The sequence below is a fragment of the Heteronotia binoei genome, chromosome 9 (genome assembly GCF_032191835.1).
Source record: "Heteronotia binoei isolate CCM8104 ecotype False Entrance Well chromosome 9, APGP_CSIRO_Hbin_v1, whole genome shotgun sequence".
Lineage (NCBI taxonomy): Eukaryota > Metazoa > Chordata > Lepidosauria > Squamata > Gekkonidae > Heteronotia > Heteronotia binoei.
In genome coordinates, this window is record NC_083231.1 from 22,944,528 (window position 1) to 22,969,198 (window position 24,671).

Sequence of the window (24,671 nt, forward strand, 5' to 3'; positions counted from 1 at the left end):
AGAGCTGTTCTCTCAAGAGCAGTTTCTGTCAGAGCACTCTCAGTCCCACCTACCTTACAGGGAGTTTGTTGCGGGGAGGAAGGGGAAGGAGATTGTAAGCCGCTCTGAGACTCTGAGTGAAGGGCGAGATATAAATTCAATCTCGTCTCTTCTTTTTCTTTTTCTAAAGGAAGTGGGATAAGCAAAACTTGACAAAGGAGTGTGATAGCTCAGAAAGGAGTGGGAACAGGTAGACTGATGTTGGCTCCTCTTACAGTTCAAGAGCACAGAGACAAGAGATGGCCTCTCAAGAGCCAAGTGTTGGTTAGTGGTTAGAATGTTAGACTAGGAATGGTGGAGATACCGGTTCAAACCCCTACTTGCCAGGAAACTTGCTGAGTGACTTTGAGCCAGTTGCACACTGTCAGCCTAACCCACAGGATTGCTGAGTGGATAAAATTGAGATGGGGAGAACCATGTACTCTTCCCTGATCTCCTTGGAGGAACAGTAGGATAAAAATGCTCCAGATAAAAAAACTGAAACAAAAGGAGGTTTTTGTTTCAACATTTGATACTTCTTCATCTTGATTAAGGGTAAGCCCCAGATTCAGCAGGAGCTCACAGGAGCACAGCTCCTGAACCTTTCTGAGGGTTCCCCCTCTTCCTCCCCACCTACCTTGTCCATTGAATAGTAGGTGCAGCTGCATAACAATCCCTGAATTAGGAGAGCAGGCAGGCAGCCAGCCACCAGGGGCTTTGCCACACCCCCAGCAGCCCTCATTAACCCCTGGAGAAGCCCGCACACCCTTTCTTCACTTCTTATGTGATTTTGGGTGGCGGGTGGCTTGCTGGCCTTTTGACTGGGGATGGGGGTGGCCAAGGAGAACCTCAAGCGAGCAAGGCCAGCTTGGGCTGGCTGGATCTCTAGCCAGCCCAAGCAGGCCTCACTCGCCCAGGGCTCCCTTTTCTTGCATCGAGTTGCTTTTGACTGGGGGGGGGGCATATGCTAATGAGTTATGCTAATGAGCTGTGTTACCTATTTTTCTACAAAATGACCCCTGATTAAGGGTATACATGGGGTGATATCAGTGATTCAGCGTTTTATGGTAAGAAAACGGGCTTGGAAGAAAAGGCAGAGTGGTAGAGAGAAGGCCTCTTGTTTTTGAGTGTACTGTTCTATGTTGTGAAATTGCTGCAAACGTGAGCTGGAATGCCATTGTGTGTTTTCCTTGTATGATTGTGCTAGGGGAAGTAAATGACTGCTTAAAATCTCACAGGGTTCTCTGGGGTCACAGTTCCAAGTGGTGTACTAGGCGGGAGTCCCAAGGTCAGGAGACTGGGAGACATGAGGCAAGTCGAGATTAGATGCAAGTGACCTAGACTGTGGCAAAGAACAGCTGAGGCCCCAGAGGAAGCAAGCGGCTGCTTGCCATGGGTAAGTAGTATAGTCGCATGTAGAAAAATAGCCACGAAAAGAGCAATCTGGTTGAAGCTTCAATTGGTCCAGAGACTAAAACTTTAATAGGTCCAGATGGAGCTGAAGTGACATTAGCTCCCTGGGTTACCTCCAGAGGTGCAGAATATACTAGTGGGGCTTGTTTTGCTGTCCAGCTGGCATCTCTGGGAAGAACATGTCTTTCATTTGTTTTGCATGCATAGAGGCACAGGAAGACAAACCTGAAATCAGGAGTCTCAGTTGAAAAATCCTGAAGTCTCACTAAAGCCCTACTAAGGGCTTTTTTTTTTTGTAGAAAAAGCCCAGCAGGAACTTGTTTGCATATTAGGCCACACTCCCTGACATCACCATTGTTTCACACAGGGCCTTTTTGTAGAAAATGCCTAGCAGGAACTCATTTGCATATTAAGCCACACTCCCTGATATCACCATTGTTTCACACAGGGCTTTTTTGTAGAAAATGCCCAGCAGGAACTCGTTTGCATATTAGGCCACACTCCCTGACATCACCATTGTTTCACACAGGGCTTTTTTGTAGAAAAAGCCCAGCAGGAGCTCATTGGCATATTAGGCCAAACCACTGTCACCAAGCCAGCTGGAACTGCATTCCTGTGCGTTCCTGCCCAAAGAAAGCCCTGGCCCTCCTAATTCCAAAGCTGTTTTGAATTGTAGCTGGAAGAGAGACACCGAGTTTCTTTTTAAAAATCTTACTAGAACAGCTGATTTTGTCATGACTAGCTATAAAGAAGATGGAGAATTTAATAGAAATTGATCCGTTTGCAGGATACGTGGTAATACCGTGAAGGTGATCATTTGTATTTTATTTTCTGAATTGCTATTAATTATTATTAAGAAAATGTATAGGATACTGAACTGGTTATGACGCTGCTTGAGTTCACTGTATTTTAAGAGGGACTGTTTGGTTGTTTGGCTAATGCATGACGTAAGGTATGGTAGAAGAACTGAGTAGCACAAAGATTTTAAGATCACTGATTTTACCCCTTGTCTCCAGAATGAATTAGAAATGTCCCAATCCAGTAAGGGAGATATGTGCACAAAATCCATGAAGCCTCAAAGACAACCCAAAAACTACAAATGGTCGAGAAGAATGCAGCAGCCCGACTAGTTTCCAGCAGGGCCTAACTGCTGGAAACATACGTTGCCCATTTTGGTACAGCTCATCAGCTACCAGTCTTTTTCTGAATTCAGTTAAAGATGCTGGTTTGACCTTTAAAGCCCTTCAAGACCTGAGCCCCTATGCACCAGCTATGATCATCGGGCAGCCACCTATTGGCTATCCTTCCATTTACGGTGGCCCATCTGGCTAAACCAGGATTAAAAGTCTAGTGTGAAATTGGTCTACTTCTTTTCCTGTGGTTTGCCAGAATTTATAATTTTATATGAGATCCAAGGAATGATGGAAGTCCCACCATCTGGGAGTGTGCAGGGTGCTTTCCAGCCCACATAACTGACTGAAGATCTCTGAAATGTAAATCTTTGTACACTGAAGACTTCCAAAGACACAAAGCTCTTATAAAAATCAAATACTTGAGTTTAATGGTCCTTAAACTTCCAACTAGTTGCTTTGTATTTTAAAGGTTTTTTTGGGGAGGGGGGAGTTGGATACCCCATAATAAAGAAACAATCTGGCGTGTGTAATGTAGGCAGGGTGTCAGTGGTAGGGTTGCCAGCCCCCAGGTCCCAATGGGGGTTCCTTCAGTTTGGGGGCTTCTGCCAGCTGCCTAGCAGGGGAAACCCCCTCCCCAAACAGCAATGTCACTGTGGGATGTCCCTGAAGCAGTTATGTCACCCAGAAGTGATGTAATCGTGTTGGGGACATCACACAGCAACACTTTGGTTTGAGAGCAAAACTCTATGGTTTGAAGCTGGTTTTACCATAGAGTTTTGCCCTCAAACCAGATGTGATGTGATGTCACTTCCTGGGACATCCCAGAATGCCCTCCAGATCGGTGTGATGAGAGTACCTGGCAACCCTAGTTAGCAGCACAGGCTTATAGTAATAAGTAGGTGAATAATAAATAAAATTTTAAGAAACTTAAAATATACTATATAAGGAAAATCAAAAATCCATATGGCATTTTAAAAATGTAGAAAGCAATACATTTTAAAAGATAGCAAAAGTAATAGTAAATATAGAAAAATACAAAACATTTCTAGAAGTACTCATGCAGATGTAAGTACAGTCAGGGATCTAAAGTGTACTTGCAGGTTTAGTCCTTTGATGATTTTGGCAATATGAGCTTCCAACTTGCCGAAGAAGCGGGAAGTTCATCCATGCTCTCGTCGGAGAGACTAGTTGCACCAGAAAGATAATTCAAGGCGGGTACCTATGAATGTCCTGAGTATCAGTTTAATGGAGTGGGGCTTCTGGCCAATCACACCTAGGAATAGTCTGGCAGGAAAGAAAACTTTGCTAGCAATCCTAACATTTGTACATAGGATTGCCAAGTCCCCTCTGCTCTCTGGTGGGGGACTTTTGTGCACACACTCTGCGTGTGCGCGACACAATGACATCACCCAAAAGTCACATCATTGCGCTGGCACTCGAAGCCACTCTAGGTGTTTTGGGGGAAACTCTATGGTTTTCCCGGACACTAGTCATTTTGGGAGGGAAAAACTCTATGGTACCTATTGTACCATGGAGTTTCCCCTCCCAAATGGCTAGAGCATCCGGGAAAACCATATACTTTCCACAAAAACGCCTAGAGCGGCTGCCACACACCAGCACAATAACGTCACTTCCAGGTGCCATCATTGTGCCGTCGGGGGAGGTTCCCCCCACTGGCCCAATGTGGGCCGGCGGGTTGGGAACCTCCCAGGCAGGGAAACCCCTGCCCGGACCGGAGGCTTGGCAGCCCTATTACACTTAGTTACACTTGGAAGAGACTTCTAGTTTGCTAAGAAAACTTCACATTCCACATAGCAATAAACAGATTTTTCTGGCAAAAGGGAGAGTTTTTGAACCTATCCTCAGTGGGGAGTTTGGTAGTACAACTTGATTAAACTTGGAATGGTTACTGGAGAAAAATATCTACAGCTAAATTTCACTGTTGTGAAACAGAACAGTAACATTTAAGAGTGCCCAGCAAGATCTTGAACTGGGAAGCTGAGGAATGTATATAAGATATCATGGAGGAGCAGACATAATTGGAATTAACAACTGAAAAAGAACTCTGCTTCTGCAGTTACATGATCTCAACTGAAGTGTGTTTTCAAGCTGAAAATGGTTAGTGCCGAAATACCAGATCAGCATTAATGTGAGAGCTTAGAGTTTGAGGTGACTGCTATTTTTAGATGCACACAGCAAAGAACCAGGAAATTGAAACCCACTTTTCATTAGTGGTGTAATGTTTAAGAAAAGGACATCCTCGGCAAAATGTGTTAATCAGTATTTTATTTGACAGACAGCTAGTAATTCTGCCTTGTAGGCTAGAGGACAAGGGTATGTTTTCTCAAAAATTAGAGCTTTAAATTGTGACACTCAGGGCTGTTTTTGATCAGGAATGCTGTCAGGCGGTGTGGCCTAATATGCAAATGAGCTCCTGATGGGCTTTTTCTACCAAAAAAGCCCTTGTGACACTCAAAAACACTCCATATCTTTTAACGGCACACATAAAATCAGATAATCAGAAATAGATATTGAAGATTTTAGACAGGAAATGCTGACTTGGGGAATTAATGCCGTCTCAAAAATTGCTGCTTGTGAGTCCAGTACAGTTCTATAAAAATGGTCATGTTTTGCAAATGCAGATGTTCTGGAAATTTTAATAATAATGTATAATAACAATTTTTTTGTACTCAGTTAAGGACAATTGCTTTTTTCCTTTTCTTTTTTGTGACCTCTGGTACTCAATACCTATCGTGGTTTGTTACAGAGGTCTCTTCTTTTTCACTCTTTTTCCTCTGGAAATTTTATTGCCATGAAAAATTGGGGTGGGGGGCATTTTCCTCTATGAAAAAATTATGTTGGTGGAGGGTCAGAATATTTACTTATTCTGTTTTTTGCTTTACAAACAAAATGTATTATGCATGATTTAGCATTTTAAAATGCATTATTTGGCATGTTTTTTTTAAAGTAACAATATAAACAACTTCAGTTCTGATCAAACAAAATAACAGATATACCCAATATAGGAGAGAGCATAACAAACTGTTGTACTCTACACATGTCTTAGTTGTTGTCATCTAAGGCCTAAAAACAGTTTCCTAGGAGGAGGTCGCATTGAGTAAACCTAAGCTGACCTGTTAAGATGGCACTAGAGTTTCCATTCCCCTGGCAGGGGATCCTCTGATTTTGGGGGCCTCTGCCCTCTGCTGACCAGCTCACTGGTGGGGGAAACCCCACACCAATCAAAGATGTCCCTGACATAATATCACTTCCACAAGACATCATCACATTGGGGATGTTTTGTGAGGACATTGCTGTTTGGGTGTAGAGCCCCGGCCCACTCACGGAACCCTCCATCCTCGCCCCTGCTGGTGAGTTGCGGGGACCTGTCAACCCTAGATGGCACTGTCGATCACCTACAAGTAGTCTTTTGTATTCCCACCCCCTTCTGACTTTGTCTTCCAGTAATACAGGACATTTATTTATGAATGTATTAAAAACATTTTTACCCTACCATTCCAAAAAAAGGTCTCAAGGCTGGCTGCAATTATTTTAAAAATACATCAAAATAAAACACACAATGCCTACATATAATATTGACTTTTAAAAGCTTCCTATGACCAGGAGACCTTTATCTGTTGGACAGTTTCTTGTTTTCCTCTTTGTTGTTGTTCAGTTGCACAGTTGATTCTGACTCTTTGTGACCCCATGGACAAAGTCACGCCAGGCCCTCCTGTCTTCCACCATCCTCTGAAGTATGCTCAAATTTGTGTTAGTTGTATCAGTAATGCTATCCAGCCATCTCATCTTTTGCTGTTCCCTTCTTCTTTTGCCATCTGTCTTTCTCCACATCAGGGTCTTCTCCAGTGAGAATGCTCTCTTCTAATTTGGTGGCCAAAGTATTTGAACTTCAGCTTCAGCATCTGACCTTTCAGGGAACAGTCAGGGTTGATTTCCCTTAGGACTGACTGATTTGATGTTCTTGCAGTCCAAGGGACTCTCTAGCAAGGCCAAACTACATTCATTTTTTAACAAAACTGGTGTGGTTGTGGGGTTGCCAGACCTCTTCCTTCAACTCTCAGGAGCCTTTGGGGGAGAGACATGGGAAAGGGAAGTGTCTGTCACTGTTGTAATGCCACTTCCAAGTTTTATCCAGAAGTGAAATCACAATACAGTAGGAATTCCTCAAAACTGTATAGTAAAACCATAGAGTTGTGGGGACTTCCCAGAGCACTGTGACATCACTTCCAGATAAAACAGGAAGTGATATTGTGACATCAATTGATGTTGTCCCCCCCATTTCCCCCCTGCTGCTCTATTGAGTGAATGTGGGAGACATAGAAACATCAGTGGAAGGACTCCTTCTACAAGCAGGATAAGTGGCAACCTGTGGTCTAGACCGGAATGTCTTTCCCCATAGCCATTCAGTAACTGTAGAGAATGTCATTTAAAAGTCTCCAGGGTCCCAATTTGGCTTAGAAATGTGGTGTAGGATGAGTGACTCCTGCCTCCCCTCCTGCACTGTTTTCCAAAACTGAAATGGTCCTGATAAGAGTTATTTTCACCATTTTGGAGTTGAGCATGCAATGCGTACCTGTTTCATTAAAAAAAACATACTATGTTGTTTGGCCTTATGTTCCATTCTTTTAAAAGGTAGATCAAAGGTTGACTACAGTAGCAGATTCAAGGTAATGGCTTCTGCCATCTCCAACATGCTGATTTCCCCATGCTGATGTTTTATGTCCATCTTCTGTGCTTTACTTCAAATTCAAAACAAGACAGACCTGTTCCTTTCTATCCCTGTTCTGACTCAAATGTGTAAGATCAGTTTATTCTGAATAGTGTCATCTTACTCAAGAGACATGTATCAAAGTTAACTTGAAGTTCCAAACTGGACAGGAAATCACAGCATGCCGCAAACTCCTTTCATGCCAGGAGCAGAGATGTATTTTAGTATATTCAGGGCTTTTTTTGTAGCAGGAACTCCTTTGCATATTAGGCCACACACACCCCAATGTAGCCAATCCTACAAGAGCTTGCAGGGCTCTTAGTACAGGGCCAACTGTAAACTTCAGGAGGATTGGCTACATCAGGGGCCTGTGGTGTAATATGCAAGAGAGTTCCTGCTACAAAAAAAGCCCTGAATTTATTATACTGAAGAGTATAATCTAAATATACTAAAGAGTATAATCTTTAGTATATTCACTAGAATTTTGGTAATCTAATGCTTTGTTACACATAAAAATCGCATAATACAACAGAAAACGTTTAGCGAACAAAACCTGAACTTGGCTAAATTCATCTTTAAAATAATTTCATTCACCCCCTCACCCCCCCCCCCCCCAAAAAAGAGAAAATATTTCATAGGAATTATGTATCAGTGTTTCACAAAATTTCCAATTTTTCTTTTGGAAAAACTGAAATAAAGTTCTGGGAAGGGAACAATATTGTACTTGCAAAATTTTCAGGCTTTCTTTCTGGGTCTCCCCATCTCTATGAACATGAAAGGCTAGCATTACCATATTGCAAGTATGAGAACATTCATTTACGAAGGTTCATTTTTCTGAATACCTTAGGCATGAAATTAACCGCTTGTCTTCTCACATGGGGCAGATAGACATCATACACTATTCTCGGTATGTGTGCATGGATTGTGAATCCATGCACAAATAAGGAATGAATGACTATGAATTAATAAGGAACTAGGTTGACTCAGCCTTCCATCCTTCTGAGGTCGGTAAAATGAGTACCCAGCTTTCTGGGGGGAAAGTGTAGATGACTGGGGAAGGCAATGGCAAACCACTCCGTAAAAAGTCTGCCGTGAAAACGATGTGAAAGCAACGTCACCCCAGAGTTGAAAATGACTGGTGCTTGCACAGGGGACTGCCTTTACCTTTAGGAACTGGGAACCAACTTCAGCCTCTTCCTAATCTATCACAGTTGACCCAGAGCTTCTCTTTTGTAGCAGCTCCTCGCCATGTTATAAGAACATAAGAGAAGCCATGTTGGATCAGGCCAATGGCCCATCCAGTCCAATACTCTGTGTCACACAGTGGCCAATATGTGTGTGTATAATATAATATACACACACACACACATATACGTACACACAAACACACACACACACACACACACACACACACATATATATATATATATATATATATATATATATATATATATATATATATATATATATACACACACACACACACACTGTGGCTAATAGCCACTGATGGACCTCTGCTCCATATTTTTATCCAATCCTCTCTTAAAGCTGGCTATGCTTGTAGCTGCCACCACCTCCTGTGGCAGTGAATTCCACATGTTAATCACCCTTTGGATGAAGAAGTACTTCCTGTTATCCGTTTTAACCTGACTGCTCAGCAATTCATTGAATGTCCACTAGTTCTTGTATTGTGAGAAAGGGATAAATGTTCTTCTTTCACTACTTTCTCCATCCCATGCATAATCTTGTAAACCTTATGGCTTTTTGTTTTAAAAACATTCATGGGACATTATCAGAATATGGTGAATCAACTTTCCACACATAATAGTTTCTGACCAGGTGATCTGTGCAGTTCCCCCCCCCCCTACCCCATGACTAAACCTGGTAGCCTGTGACTAGCTCCTATTTCTCTTTGTTTAATGTCTCCTACTTGCCCTGCAGCTCAGTTTAGGAGCCCAGTTTAAAAATAGACACAGTGCGAGCATAAAGCCCCAATGAGTGAGTGCTTTTACCTCAGCTAGTGTCATGTGCAAATCAGGCCCAAGTCAGTTACCATGAAGAGAACTGTGAAGGTCTTGAGATTATTATTTTCATGAACAAAGAAGCTGTTCATAAATAAAAGGGAAGGAGATTGGAATTATATAATGTCTAGTTTAGTCCAGACTGATCATGTTTACTCAGTAATGAAGGAACATCATCATTCAGTGCACAGGCCCAAACCAGAACAGTTCTGTATATGAACACATGAAGCTGCCTTATACTGAATCGAACCACTGGTCTGTCAAGTTCAGCACTGTTTACTGTGACTGACAGTCATGGCTTTGTCTGTGTGCGTGTGCGCGCATGTGTGAGTGAGTACATTGCCTTAAAATACATGACTTGCATAAGAATTTGTAGCCTCACTCCCACGTGTAGCCTGATTCCCCTATATGGAAGTTACTGTGTCCATGTTCAGAGGCTCTTGGCCGTTTAGCGTATGTTTTGGCTGAGCTCTGAAGGGGTGGAGCCTCAGCAAGCGGTAGCTCAAATGAAACCTTGTGTTGGGGTGATCAGGAGGAAGGACAGAGACCACCATCTTCTGCTGTAAAGCCAGGGCTTTTTTTGAGAAGGAACACACAGGAACGCAGTTCCAGCTAGCGTGGTGTCCAGGGGTGTGGCCTAATATGCAAATGAGCTCCTGCTGAGTTTTTTGTTTGCAAAAAAAGCCCTGTGTGAAACACTGGTTCTGTCAGGGGTGTAGCTTAATATGCAAATGAGCTCCTGCTGGACTTTTTCTGCAAAGAAAGCCCTGTGTAAAGTCTTTCTCTGAAAATTATTAAGTAGGAGGAATTTGGGTAAAAAAGATTCCCACCCCCCTTGCTTCTTCATGTATTGGAGAAATTGTATGCAAACACAACCAGGGTTTTCCTCTACCCTGTCCTTTTCCAGAAGAAAGTTGCTTCCTAAAGTAAGGGTGGTGGTGGGGGAACCCTTTAGTTTTTCTTTAAAATTCTGTGTTGATCTTTTAAAATTTTAAAACGTGTGTGTGTGAAAGGTATGAGATTACAAGATTTTCTGGATTTTAAAAAATAATTTTTAAAATTCACATGGGAAGGGGGAACATGCTAGAAGATATTTTTGTGGGTGTCTGCGCTGATAGTTCTGTGGGCTTATTTGCAAGGATTGAAGCAACTGGTATCTTGAAAGGCTGAAATCAGAATATTGTCCAGGTACAAGCTGCAGCATCTTAACCATGGTCTTGTACCTTTTAAAGAAAAACAAAGAAGGGAAAGAAACTTAACTCAAAAACTGGAATAAGAAACCTAAAAGGTTAATATGCAGTTAAAGGGCCGAACATTAAAAACAATTAATTGCATATTAACCTTGTACATTTTAAGTCACAGACTCTGCCTCCTGCAGCCCAAGCAAAATGAGGTTGCCCAGGCTCTAGAACAGGGGTGGCCGAACTTGCTTAATGTAAGAGCCACATAGAATAAACATCAGATGTTTGAGAGTCACAACAAGGCATGAATGTCAGATGTTTGAGAGCTGGGAGGGAGGGAAGCAAATAGATGGGGGAGGAAGAGGAGGAAAGAAAGCAACTTTAACTTTAAATGCATTCTCCAAGCTGCTAGCGGGCTTGGCTTGGAGAAGTGATTTACACAGACAAATGCCTTCTCCAAGCCAGCCAATGGGGCAATGGGGGCTTCAAGAGCCGCACAATATGTGTGAAGGAACCACTTGTGGCTCCTGAGCCACGGTTTGGCCACGCCTGCTCTAGAAGCATCTTTACAGAAGCCAGGAATGTCTGTATGCTTTGTAAAAACACTGTACAGTATGTGGCCCTGTCCCCAATGCAAACAAGACAAACATTTTTCTAATGATTTGACAAGGTCTGCACTTGCGGTCTGCTACTAACTTTGTGCTTTGTAACCCCTGGGCATTGTGACATGTTGATTGTCATCAGCCAAAACCACAGAAGTTTACATTTGACTTCCTAGAGATATACAAAGCTGCTTTATTAAATTCTGACCCAACAATTAGCAGAAAATGTGTCAGTAAACTTCAGAGCTCATTTCAGTAGTTTGGTGGAACTTCGTTGTTTTGGATGACACAAATGCATTGTAAACATGGCAGTGTAATTCAACCAGATTTATAACTCTTTTGTATTTCTAGTACTGGTACAAAGCAGATGATATGGACTCTTTGGCATCCATTAATGTTTTCAAAACACCACACAAGCCTTGAAGTAACAATACTTGTTGAGGTTTGCATTGAACCACTTTTTCCAAGTTCAGCAATGCTTCGGTAAAACTTTGAGCCTGTTACACATTTCCCTTCCTTGAGTACTGAATTCTTAGTACAGCACTATAACAGAGGTGGCCAAACTTACTTAATGTAAGAGCCTCATAGAATAAATGTCAGATGTTTGAGAGCCAGCTGCAAGGCAGGCAGGCAGGCAAATGGATGGGTGAGGGAGGAGAGAAGGACAGGTGACTTGGCTTGGAGAAGTGATTTAAAGAGACAAATGCCTTCTCCAAGCTTGCCAACAGGGCAGTGTGGGCTTCAAGAGCCACACAATATATGTGAAAGAGCCACATGTGGCTGCACTATAAGATATTTTCATAGAATCATAGAGTTGGAAGGGACCCCAGGGTCATCTAGTCCAACCCCCTGCACAATGCAGGAAACTCACAAATACCTCTCCCTAAATTCACAGGATCTTCATTGCTGTCAGATGGCCATCTAGCCTCTGTTTAAAAACCTCCAAGGAAGGAGAGCACACCACCTCCTGAGGAAGCCTGTTCCACTGAGGAACTGCTCTAACGGAGCAGGAAACTCTTTTGATTCAATTTCAACCCATTGGTTCTGGTCCTACTTTCTGGGGCCACAGAAAACAATTCCACACCACCCCTTCCTTTCAGCTTTCCCTCATATGTTCAGAAGGTTTTTAGAAGGACAGAGAATTCCTCTTTTAGACTGCTCTGGTTCTACCCAGGTGTGAGAGATCATTGCTGTTCAAGCTGGTTGCATCTCAAAAGCGGCAAAACATCTAGTGATGAAATTAGCATCATTTCTTATGGCCTGACCCATTAGTTACTTTAGGCACAAAGCAGTCATTATGGAGAACTGGTGAAAAAACTAACAGTCCAGATACATGCAGGCTGGGAAACCTTGAAGCAGAGAAGACATATATTCCACCCTGGAAGCCCTCTCCTGTATCCCAGGTTGTGGCAAAGGGAAAGGATCTCTGCCCAGCCTTACTGGACCCCCTTCTTATCATTCCACCAGCATCACAGCCTTGGGAAGCTGCCTCAAGGGTTTACCCTGTACTCAAACTCAAGCCTGCCCTAGAACTGCTCATCAGGGTCACCCCTGGAAGGACCAGCGCACTATAAATTTTCCTGGATGACAGAGCCTTAGAGTGTGTATTAACAATACTTGTTTATTTCAGAACTATTAAAGACAACGGTTTTTGAGCAAACAGAATTGCAAACCAATCTGCTCAACTTGTAGTCCTGCATCCTAGGATGCTTTACCCTCAAGCCAACTCACCTCTCTCTTTCCAAACTCAAAACAATATGCAATTGGGACCTCTTTACATATGAACATATGAAGCTGCCTTATACTGAATCAGACCGTTGGTCCATCAAAGTCAGTATTGTCTACTCAGACTGGTAGCAGCTCTCCAGGGTCTCAAGCTGAGGTTTTTCACGCCTACTTGCCTGGACCCTTTTTAGTTGGAGATGCTGGGGATTGAACTTGGGACCTTCTGCTTACCAAGCAGATGCTCTACCGCTGAGCCACCATCCCTCCCTTTAACATTACAAAGTCCGTGTGCTTGTTGAGTGATGACAGGACGACTTGGAATCAGACGTTCCTGGAGAGTTTTGTGCCTCTGAGACTTATACAAGCCCTTTTCTTCTAGTGACCAGGGTGTACAGGCAGCAGGAATGGTGACCTTCTCCTCTGCACTGTTTTCTCCTCCTTAAAACAGCCCATAAAGCTACTACTGGCTTTGCTGTGAAATTCATGATTTTGCAAGCAAAAGCAATAACAGTTTCAGGGCTTTTTTTTCTGTAGAAGCCCACAGGAGCAGAGCTCCACCTTGGCTGGCCAGGGCGCTGGCTGGCCCAACCCGTCATGCTGCAGCCACACACTCTCAGGCCAGGCGGGGTGGCCTAATATGCAAATGAGCTCCTGCTGGGCTTTTTCTACATAAAAAGCATTGAGAAAACACATAAAGGAGAAGGCAGCCATTACTTCTGCCTGTGTGCCCAGGTCATGAGAAAAAAGCGAGCAGGAGTCTAAGAGGCCTGATACTTCCATTGAATGTCTGATTTAAAGTCCTCCTCTTATTACCCAATGCATATGAGAACCTTGTAATTTATAAGCATGCTGCACACACCCATCCTGTAGATAAACTGTCCAGTCAGGAAAATATCTCTAGATGTTAGTTTCTACTAAAGAAACATCAGACAGTCATCGCAGTTTGGTGTAGTGGTTGCGTGCGAACTCTTATCTGGGAGAACTGGATTTGATTCCCCACTCCTCCACTTGCAGCTGCTGGAATAGCCTTGGGTCAGCCATAGCTCTGGCAGAGGTTGCCCTTGAAAGAGCAGCTTCTGGGAGAGCCTCTCAGCCCCACCCACCTCACAGGGTTTCTGTTGTGGGGGAAGAAGATATAGGAGATTGTAAGCCGCTCTGAGTCTCTGATTCAGAGTGGAGGGCGGAATATAAACCAAACTTCTCCTTCTCCTCCTCCTCCCTTCCTCCTTCCTTTTTTTGTAGAAAAAGCCCAGCAGAAACTCATTTGCATATTAGGCCACACCCCCTAATGCATAGCCATTTGGAATTGCATTCCTGTGCATTCCTGCTACCCCCCCCCCCCCCCCGATTATTAGCAAGAAGTTACATGTCAGCCAAGCAACCAGGATAGTCGCCCGACAACTGGAACAATAAACATTGCTGTCAATGTCTGGAGTTAATTCATATATAATCTTCTCATAAGTTGTTCATCTGTGTTCCACTAGCGAACTATTGTGCCAGAGCAGATAAGAGGTTGCACTATAAACCAGGAGGTCTTTGGGTCATAATTCACCACAGTCAGGAAGTGGCCTTCAGCAAGGCACTTACTCTTGCTACATAATGCTGTCTACTAATAAAGTAACAAATCCCATTATGATCAGGGAAGCAATAAAACCTGGCCACCCACAGGCAAAGTCGGGTTTCCACTTGGAGGACCTCTGCAGGTATGCAGAAACATGCAGCTCTGTAAACTAACAAAAAAGGGGGGGGGGGGTAGGGAGCCTTCTTACCACCCAGTGGCCTGCTGAGGCTGAATGAGCTTCTAAAGGCATGGGTGGCATGTTGAAAGCAGTTGTGATGCTGGTAAAGGAGTACAAAAGGCAGTTGAGGAAAAATTCATGTGCTCAAATCCCAAGGAATGCGCTGAGGGAGAGATTTATAATAGAATTTTCGCACATGCCCCTCTAGCGGGTTGCCGGTTTGTAGGGATAATAATACTGATTTACCTGTAGATTACTAAGGTATTGAATATGAAATGCCTCTAGTGCTCTAAATGGCTGTACAAATATGCCCTTTTGTAGATTTCTTTCTCTGGATTCCAAGGCTGATTCCGCATTGGGCATTTGCCTCTCTTTTGCTCCATGGTTGTTCCATGCGGGCTTGATTTCCCGATTCCACACTAGAGGATTTCTCCCAGATTCAATTCCCGATCTGTTCCATGTGTTCTGATTCCGCATTACTGCTGCTTCCCGAGTTTCCCCCACTATCATAGCAATTTCCCCCTCCCTCATACGTTTCCCGTTTTTTTTTTTTTAACATGCATGGGTGTTCGCGTTACAATGCGATCGTCTTTGTTTGTGTTACAACGTAATGCCAGAGGCATAATACTGGCAAAGTCACGTATTTTCCTTTTGCCCTGCCACTGGCAGCTTATCTAAGCCCAGGGAAATCTGAGTCGGCGATCCACCATTTTTATCCACTCACGGTGAATGTTAAGCACATAGTTTTCCATTAAAAGCTATAACAAATTACAAATAGATGCATGAAGGTGGGGGAGGAGATTTATGCTGAGGGGTTAAGGAAGAAAGTTTCCCCAGCCTATCAAAAAATTAAACCTATAAACAATCAAATTCCTGTTCCTATTCCCCAACCTATCAAAAAATTAAACCTGTAAACAATCTAATTCCTGTTCCTGTTTGAGGCCATACAGGGGGGGGGGGGGGAGATCGATAAAGGTGGCAATCGCGCATCTTTAAAGTCGTTCGTGTAACATTGCTATTTATTTAGTTGCGTTGTACCGATCTTATTTGAAAAAAAAATTATAATAGTCAGGAGTGATTTAATTGTAGGGGGGAAGTAATCACAATGCAATGATACATTATCAAAATCACGTGGAATACCATAAAGAATGGGGGCAGGTGGAAGCAAGGGATGTATTCAGTAAAAGAAAATCGCGTTACATCGTTATATATATTTTTTGCGTTGTAACGCGAAATGTGATTTCTTTAAAAAAAATTACTTTATTTCAGGAAAATATTGGATAATTTTCAAAGGGAGGAAAATTAAGGAAGTATGACGAAATAACTGGGCGGAATCATGGGCGTGGAGTTATGTGGGTGCGTTCTACTGATGTGAGAAGTTTGACAGCGCATTGGTGTGAGTTCTGCACATAAATTTCGAGCCCCAAAACCGCATCAAAAATAAACTCGCATTTTGAGGATCTCCTAAATGTGGGGCTACACCGCTTCGGAGGCGGGTCAAACTGCCGCCCTGGGTCAAGATATGCGGAAACCAACATCTGCCCCAAGGGAAATACAGTGCCGGAGCCGGAGCAAATGCTAATGTGGAATCAGCCCAAGTCTAAGTGTGGTATTAACAGTTTTTCTTGGAAGCAGTTACATAACAACCAACAGGGCTCCAAGATAATATGTCCAAGGACTGATTTGATTGCTTTTCATACTTCTAAACAGTTAAACTGGGAGCTTTATCAATGGGCTAGTCAGTAACTGTCTGGGGCAGTGATGCTCTGTATTCTTGGTGCTTGGGGGAGGAGCAAAGCGGAAGGGCTTCTAGCCCCACTTGTGAACCCACTGATGGCACTTGGGTTTTGGGGTTTTTTGCCCAGAGTGACACAGAGTGTTGGACTGGATGGGCCATTGGCCTGATTCAACATGGCTTCTCTTATGTTCTTAAGTACTGTGATTCTGTTTGGTGTATGTGTGAATGGCACCTTTTATGAGCTTTATGCCACCATTCTGCTCATTCACTTCCTTGTTTAGCTAAAATCTCATGGTGATTGCAGTTAGACAGTAGTATTCACATGGATGTTGCGCACTATCCTTCTGCTAATCATTCTGTGATTCTGTACACCTGTCAGGGATGCTCTAGGCTGATCCTGTATTGAGTAGGGGGATTGGACTAGGTGGCCTGTAGGACCCCTTCCAACTCTTTGATTTGATTATTCTATGCTTCTAAGCCATGATTCACAACAGAATCGTCTTTGAGCAGACAAGTCAATCCAGTCGCGAATGTTTGCTGTAGCATGGTGACAGTGCAATATCTAGCATACATGGATGCTGTTTCATGAACTTGCAGTTCAGTTGGGTAAATGGCAAAGGCCTTGGAATTGCTTTATTAAGGGTCCGTATACTAAAAGGGAGGGTGGATGCATATTCACATTCACACATGTAGTAAGGCAGGGCTTTTTGTTTTGGGAGAAAAAGCCCAGCAGGAACTCATTTGCATATTAGGCCACACACCCTGATGCTGAGCCAGCCAGAACTGTTTTCCTGTGCCTTTCCTGCTCATAAAAAGCCCTGTAGTAAGGTTTAAAAAAAAAAAGTGAAGCATTTCCTTTGAAGCAGAACCCACTAGGTCAAAAATTCAAGGTAGAAAAAGCCCAGCAGGAACACATTTGCATATTAGGCCACACCCCTGATGTGGCTGCTGTGTGTTTAATTTCAGGTCTAGCATTGTTTTAAATTTTCAGAAGTGTAGACTGTTTTTCAGGCATATTTTTAGCTTTATCTAGATTTGGACATCCTGACACTCTTCTTCATGGTGGCCAGTAAAGCATGAACTGTCAATACATGGTGTTTTCATTTCATTCATTTATATTCTGGGTGCTGCTAAGTAGCATCTGCTAAACCTTTTTTCCCCATCATGTATGCCACAAGAACATTTTTTGACTTTTACAAGACAATATTGCAGTATACTTCCAACATACAGTCATGGGAAGAGCAGCCTGGCTGTGGTGAGAGAAATCCTAAGGGGCAAGTTATGTCACTTTTAAAATCAAAATTCAGACTGATGTTTACTCCCATACAGGAATTGTACAGTAGAGGATTGAACTCCTGCAGTAGGGGGTTCACATCACATTTTCCCAGGTATAAAATATTTTATTTTTAGGTAGTCAGAAAATGAAATATCTGTACTACAAGGCAATACTTTAAGGCAGGGTTTTTTTTGTAGAAAAAGCCCAGCAGGAACTTATTTGCATATTAGCCCGCACCCCCTGATACCAAGCCAGATAGAACTGCGTTCCTGTTCAGAAATAGCTGTACTTTCAGGCCCTACAAGATAAGTGGAAAACAAGGGCATGCTTATTGCACGGAAAATCGATCATGTGGACAGGGTCTATGTATAAGGCATCAATGTTTGTGGTTATACCCAAGCGGGGTGTTGACGATTTGCACATGAAGATCTGTTGTTCCCCAACTTTCTTTGCTCTAAAATGAGTTAGGCCTTTGGGCAGCATTTGTGCAAACATCTGTGTTTTGTGAAGGCTTTTTTCCACCTAGATTTGGATTTTAGAAAATGACTCCTGATGGTAAAATTGTGGCATAGGAAAAGTATAAATGCATGAGTGCTCCTGAGTCAGACACAGCCATGCAGAGATCTTCTTGGTCAGTCTGTTTTTGAAGATGACTTATTTATGAACCTTTCCTACGTGGGAGTATTAATTGATAGGAGTGACTTGCAAGAACACTGGGCAAGGATGAAAATTCACAACAAGGGTAAAGTGGCCCAAGCAAGAAATTAAGCAGTGTGTGGTTTTCCTGTGCCCTCCATCTAAGTATCTCCTCCACCACCGAGGTTTTGCTCTACTGGCTCTCAGCTTCACTGTTCCTTGCTGCTGCCACCAATTCTGATTCCTTGAGCACCACCTTCAGGACTGTTGCAGCAGACCACATCTGATATGTCCACATAGCTGAGCAGGTACTGCCAGCAAAACTGTGCCCACTGCTGGCATAGTCTGTGCATTGAACTTTCATCAGATCTGCACTCCAGTCGGTACTGAAATTCAGTACATTTGTTCTTTTTATTTGTCCAGATTTTCATGTCGGTTATTTTACTTTACAGAAAAAGTACAGAAAGGGTTCGGTTGATATTTTCAAAATTAAATGCGTGGAAACCGTGAAGAGTGATGGTGTTATTCCCTGTCAGAATAAATATCCATTTCAGGTAAGTTTGCCTGGTGTAAGAACACAGCCAGCCCTGTATACAGGCTGTAACCATAATGCTTATTTATTCATACAGTGTTTCTTTTACAGGATTGCAATATTTATCGTTTGTTGTTGGTTTTTTTGCATCTAAAACAATCAGCAGTCCCCACAAGGCATAGTACAGTTCATATACATAAGTGGGATAGTGGCTCAGTGATAGAGCATCTGCTTAGTAAGCAGAAGGTCCCAGGTTCAATCCCGGGCATCTCCAACTAAAAAGGGTCTAGGCAAATAGGTGTGAAAAACCTCAGTTTGAGACTCTGGAGAGCTGCTGCCACTCTGAGTAGACAATACTGACTTTGATTGACCAAGGGTCTGATTCAGTATAAGGCAGCTTCATATGTTCATATGTAATTAAAAAAATAAGTACCATCAAGTCAGGCCCATAGCTATGGGGGGGGGGCAGGCCCCACAAATCTTCCCCCTGTTTTACCTTTCTGTCCCCTCCACTGCTCACCCGCCGCCTTCCTTGCCCGCCTGCCCCCTCGCCTAAAGTTTTTTCCCCTGGGCCCTCCATCTAAAATTTTCTGGCTGCGGGCCTGCATCAAATCAAAACCGACTTGCTCAGTCCAAACAAGGGGCTTTCAAGGCAAGTGAGAAGCTGAGGTGATTTGCCCACATCTTCCTCTCCACAGAGGTCTCACTTCCAAGTACCAACCCTGATGAGATCGGGCTATAGCATTCTGCCTTCCTAGCACAGTTCCTTTCCACAGTTAAAACTAGTCTACTTTGAAGAGAGTCAAACATATACAGTTCATTTCATCCTATCACAAAGTTGTTTTTGTTTAGAAATTATGTCATTTGGATATTACTTCTGTGTGACCTGTAAACAGAACTGATTGCTTTCTTAATGCTTTCCTTTATTCCATTTGCAAAGGCTTTTGCTGGTTCCCCCCCCTCAAGTTTATTATTTGTTATTAGTCAATATAAGTAACAACTACAGAAAACACAAAGAATTTGTGGAAGAGCACACGGTTTAAGGAAAGCCTATAAAATGGGAAAGAGTCATTCAGAAACCTAAGAGATTAACAGTGCAATCCTAAACAAAATTACACCTTTCTAAGCCCAGTGATTTCAGTGGATTTAGAAAGATAGAATTCTGCTTAGGATGGCAGTGCCTTTTCCCAGAAGTAAGGCCCATTAGTCAATGTGACTAGAACTGCTTAAGATTGCTCTCTTTGGTCCAAACTACACATTTTTAGTCTGAGCTAGTTGGGTCCAGGAAATCCAGACCCTACTCGCTTTCCCCCACAAATCACATAGCAGCTGCAGGGAAAGGCACTTTTAAAGTCCTCAGGAGCCCAACTGAGCTCAGGGCAATGACATGGGAGGGGGTCTCCCCCCTTTGGAGTATTCTGTAAATGCAAAGCTATGAAGATGGGGAGATTAACAGAGAAAAGTAATATGTACTTTGGCCCTTAGATTAAAAGGACATTCTTTTTGAAACTGTAGCACTCTACATGTCTTTAGGAAATGCAGAGGATTTGTGGGTATCACAGCGCTGACAGTCAGAGACTTAGGAGGAAGAAGATGTTGGATTTACATCCCGCCCTTCACTCTGCATCTCAGAGCGGCTCACAATCTCCTTTACCTTCCCCCCCCCCACAACAGACACCCTGTGAGGTAGGTGGGGCTGAGAGAGCTCTCACAGAAGCTGCCTTTTCAAAGACAGCTCTGTGAGAGCTATGGCTGACCCAAGGCCATTCTGACAGCATCAAGTGGAGGAGTGGGGAATGAAACCTGGTTCTCCCAGATAAGAGTCAGCACACTTAACCACTACACCAAGCTGACTTAGATGTTTTCCCCAGCATAGAGAGAGAACAGTTGTGAGCGGGTTGCTGGAAAATGTGAGGGGAGCACAAGATTTTTGTGGTGTTAGCATGAAAGTGAAAAGCTCAGGGACAGAGCATGCAGGCCCCATCCTGCCTGCCTCCACCCCCCTCCCTGTTGTTTCCACAGCAGAGGCAAGCCTTTCCCACCCCTGTGTGAAAACAACGCAAATGAAAGCAAATGCTGCAGCTCCATAGCAATTGCTATAAATTTATCTTATTTCTCTTTCGTTCTAGGTTGTATATGATAGTAGCACACTTTATATTTTTGCTCCCACTCCATGCAGCAGAGACCACTGGGTACGGCATTTGAAAGAAGGTAATGGGAGCAGTTTGTTAAACTTGTCTGATGAAACTTTGAATAGAGATGGGGAAAGGATCTAAATGCAAAGGACCAGCTAAGAGCTCTCCCATGTAGACATGCATAAGAGTCCTCAGCCTGCATATTTTTAAAAGCAAGAATGCCAACACTTTCGACTTGGTATACTGTTCTCAAGCTAAAAAGAGATCGAGGGTTTTTAAATAAATATGGGGGTGAGTGAAGAAAGGTTGTGACAAGTTATACTACAGATTTCAGAACGTTTAACAATGATTCCTTCTTAGAGAACCCTGCCAGGAGAGCAAGACATTAGAAAATGTGTGTTTATTGGTATAGCAGCTTATCTACTGGACAATGTTAACAGATGGATGACATTTGCAGAGGTAGAGTGATTGTGTCTATCAGGTCCAGCGTCCTGAAAGGGCTGCCCGCTGCCGTTGACTCGTCCCCTCCCCACTTCCTGGATGGGAGAGGAGTCAGCGGCAGTGGGCAGCCCTTTCAGGACGCTGTTCCTGACAGACACGGAGCGTGGCCGTGGCGCGGTTTTACCCGTGGAGATCGGATCACCTGATCAGGGATGGGGTGCCGGTGCCTTTGCATAGCTGGGAACGTGGCGCTAGAGCCCGTCCCGGCCTTGAAATCCACGTGGGAGGGAGAGGACGCTGGGGAGCAGGCAAAGTAGCTGTTTGCCTTGGGGAAAGCCGAATTTGCTGCCCCCACCCTGCCGACGCCCTAGGCAACTGCCTGGTTTGCCTAGCGGGGGAACCGGCCCTGCCCACTGCGAATGCATTTTGAGGGAAACAGAGTGTCTAGCTCTGTGTTTAACATCTAGTTCCGCCATGGAAATTATAGTTCTTTGAAGGATGAATAATTTCCTACTGACAACCCTTGAAGAAGAAGAAGATGATATTGGATTTATATCCTGCCCTCCACTCCGAAGAGTCTCAGAGTGGCTCACAATCTCCTTTACCTTCCTCCCCCACAACAGACACCCTGTGAGGTGGATGGGGCTGGAGAGGGCTCTCACAGCAGCTGCCCTTTCAAGGACAACCTCTGCCAGAGCTATGGCTGACCCAAGGCCATGCTAGCAGGTGCAAGTGGAGGAGTGGGGAATCAAACCCGGTTCTCCCAGATAAGAGTCCGCACACTTAAGCACTACACCAAACTGGCTCTCCACCAAACTTGGCATATTTCTGAACTGTAATTCACAGAATTCTTTAGTGAAAGTGAGTGTAGAGATAAAAAGTATAGATAGTTCCAAAATATTTAAGTTTGTGGTTGCACGTCCCCTCCTCACTCGTCTACTCAGTTTGGTATCATGAGAGCAGCAAAACAACAAAAAAGGTGTATTTCACACTTTCACCCTTCCGAAATAAGGCAGCTCTTGGAGAAAAATCCAAAAGTAATTCAACGTATTTTCTCCTGTTAATCATTTGGCAGTTAAACGATTGCTGGATAAGGTCTGTCTGTGCAGATATTAAGATGAGGAATGGGAATCACGGTTGCTTTGGGGTAAAATCTTAACAATTTGTTAAAACCATAATGAAATTACTTATATTCTTTAAAATTTCAGTATTTTAAAGATGGTGGTGTTGTTGTTTTGCAGAAATAAAGAACAACAATAATATAATGGTTAAGTACCATCCTAAATTCTGGACTGATGGAAGCTATCAGTGTTGCAGACAAACAGAAAAATTAGCACCTGGCTGTGAAAAATACAACCTCTTTGAAAATGGTAAATAGTCTTATTTCATATACTGTTCAGAATAATTTTCATCCATACTGGTTCCCCCCCCTTTCCAGGGGCCTAGTCTCGTCTAGTATTTTATGGATAACAACAACAGTTAGGCCCAACAGGAGTATTCACGAACTGAAAGGGAAGATATGAGGGAGAGGATTGGGGTGACTAAGCAGTCGTCAATACTGTGGCTGCACATAACACCACAGTCTTATTATGATCTATCAAAAATCTTTTGTTGTCCTTACGTTTATAAACTTTCAGTAGTAATCTGCAAATTCAACTTTTGGTTTTCTGTTGTTTGGTTTAAGGTATAAGGACATTGCCTACACCAGCACCAGATAAAAATAAGGTATGGAGAGAATTATTAATTGATCATCTCCTGCTGATAGTTATTTGCATGTGGTTCAGTATTTTTCCCCCTTTTCTAATAACTTTGAAAGATAGGTTGCAATCTAAACCTAGTCCTTTTAAAGAAAACCACCTACTCACTACTAATACTGCCGGTACTTCCCAAGTACCGGTAGTTGTAGGTCTTGTAACAGTTCTTCATTAGGCCCATAGTTGTCATCTATTTCAAAGTCTACCCCAATTTTTAAGGGGCAGTAGTAGGCACCACTAGTTTCTGTGGGCTACAGGGACGGAGCCTGCTACACATCCAGTGCCTTTTGACTTTCTCATCTCACTGACTTCATGGCAGAACCGTTGTGAGGCATATACAGGGGAGCTGGATCCAGACACAATTTTCCAGTGGCAGAATGGAACTTTCCTGCCTCCCCCTTCTCACTACAGCTTCCTGATCACCATGAAATGTTGTGGAATTCAGCAATTTAATCTGGATCCAACCCAGGGTTTCCAGTCCATGAATGGAGGGAGATGGGGCATTGCCCCAAAGAAATGGCAGATTGAGGTTTCCTATTCTTGCATTGATAATGTGTGTTTTAATCACCTCACTAGAACGTGACCAGTCAGACTGAAAGTCTGCAATCTTTAAGGTAATTACAAAGAGTCAAGTTGAGACAGTGACTCAAGTCTTTGATTGAAACATGGGTAAGCCATGTTCATATCCACATTCAATTATTCAGGGAACTGACAGTGCAATTGTAAGCAGTGTTACACCCTTCTAAATCCATTGAAGTCTATAGGTTTTGAAGGCAGTTTCTATGCTTAGGATGGTTTCTTGAGTTCCCTTGAACAGGTCATGGTATCTCATAATTATCCTGAGTATGTGACAATTTGTATCATTAGTCTGCATAATCAGGATTATGTCCATGAATATAATTGTCTCAGAATATCTAATAAATATTTTCAGTTAAATATAATTACTTGAACCTTTCAAGAAATAATAATCACAATTCTGTTCAAGTTTCAGAGAAGGCCTCCACCCCCTATTCCTCCAGAAGAAGAGGAGGAAGATGAAGAAATAGTAATCGCCATGTATGACTTCCAGCCCACAGAAGGTCATGACTTGAGACTAGAAAAAGGTGAAGAATATACAATCACTGAAAAAAACGACATTCATTGGTGGAAAGCTAGAGATAAATATGGGTGAGAACTGTTGCTTCTATTTTAGCTCTTTTATCTGTGGGTTACGTTGCTTTTGTAATACCAGTGAATCAGACTGGTTATGCAGATTTTGGATAGTCATAGCTGCTTGCTAATAGAAATCAGAACTATTTCTCCAGTTATGCTGCGGAATATTCAGGTTTGTAGCATTTAATGTTGTGGGCAAATCTTCATGCCTCTTCATACAAAATAGTAATCTTCATACAAAATAGTCATCTATTTTGTGAGGGCTCAGAAGGGCCAGTGTAATATAATGCATAGACCAGGGCTCTACAACCTTTTTGAACCCTTGGGCATCTTTGGAATTATGACACAGTGTGGTGGGGACAGCACAAAATGGCTGCCATAAAATGACTGCTGCAGGATGTGGTGCCAGCTACAAAATAGATGCCCCAGCTTACCTTCAGTCACAC

General features: G+C 43.1%; 1 protein-coding gene across 2 annotated transcripts in view; it reads left to right on the forward strand.

Annotated features, from left to right (window-relative positions):
• The window catches only part of TEC (tec protein tyrosine kinase), a 48,450-nt gene that overhangs the window by 6,852 nt on the left and 16,927 nt on the right, over window positions 1-24,671 (forward strand). For both annotated transcript variants that reach the window (XM_060246299.1, XM_060246298.1), the window contains 5 exons: window positions 18,664-18,765; window positions 20,873-20,954; window positions 22,561-22,689; window positions 23,004-23,044; window positions 24,059-24,240. In XM_060246299.1, coding sequence (XP_060102282.1) covers window positions 18,664-18,765; window positions 20,873-20,954; window positions 22,561-22,689; window positions 23,004-23,044; window positions 24,059-24,240 — 536 coding nt within the window. The remainder of the gene's footprint in view (window positions 1-18,663; window positions 18,766-20,872; window positions 20,955-22,560; window positions 22,690-23,003; window positions 23,045-24,058; window positions 24,241-24,671) is intronic.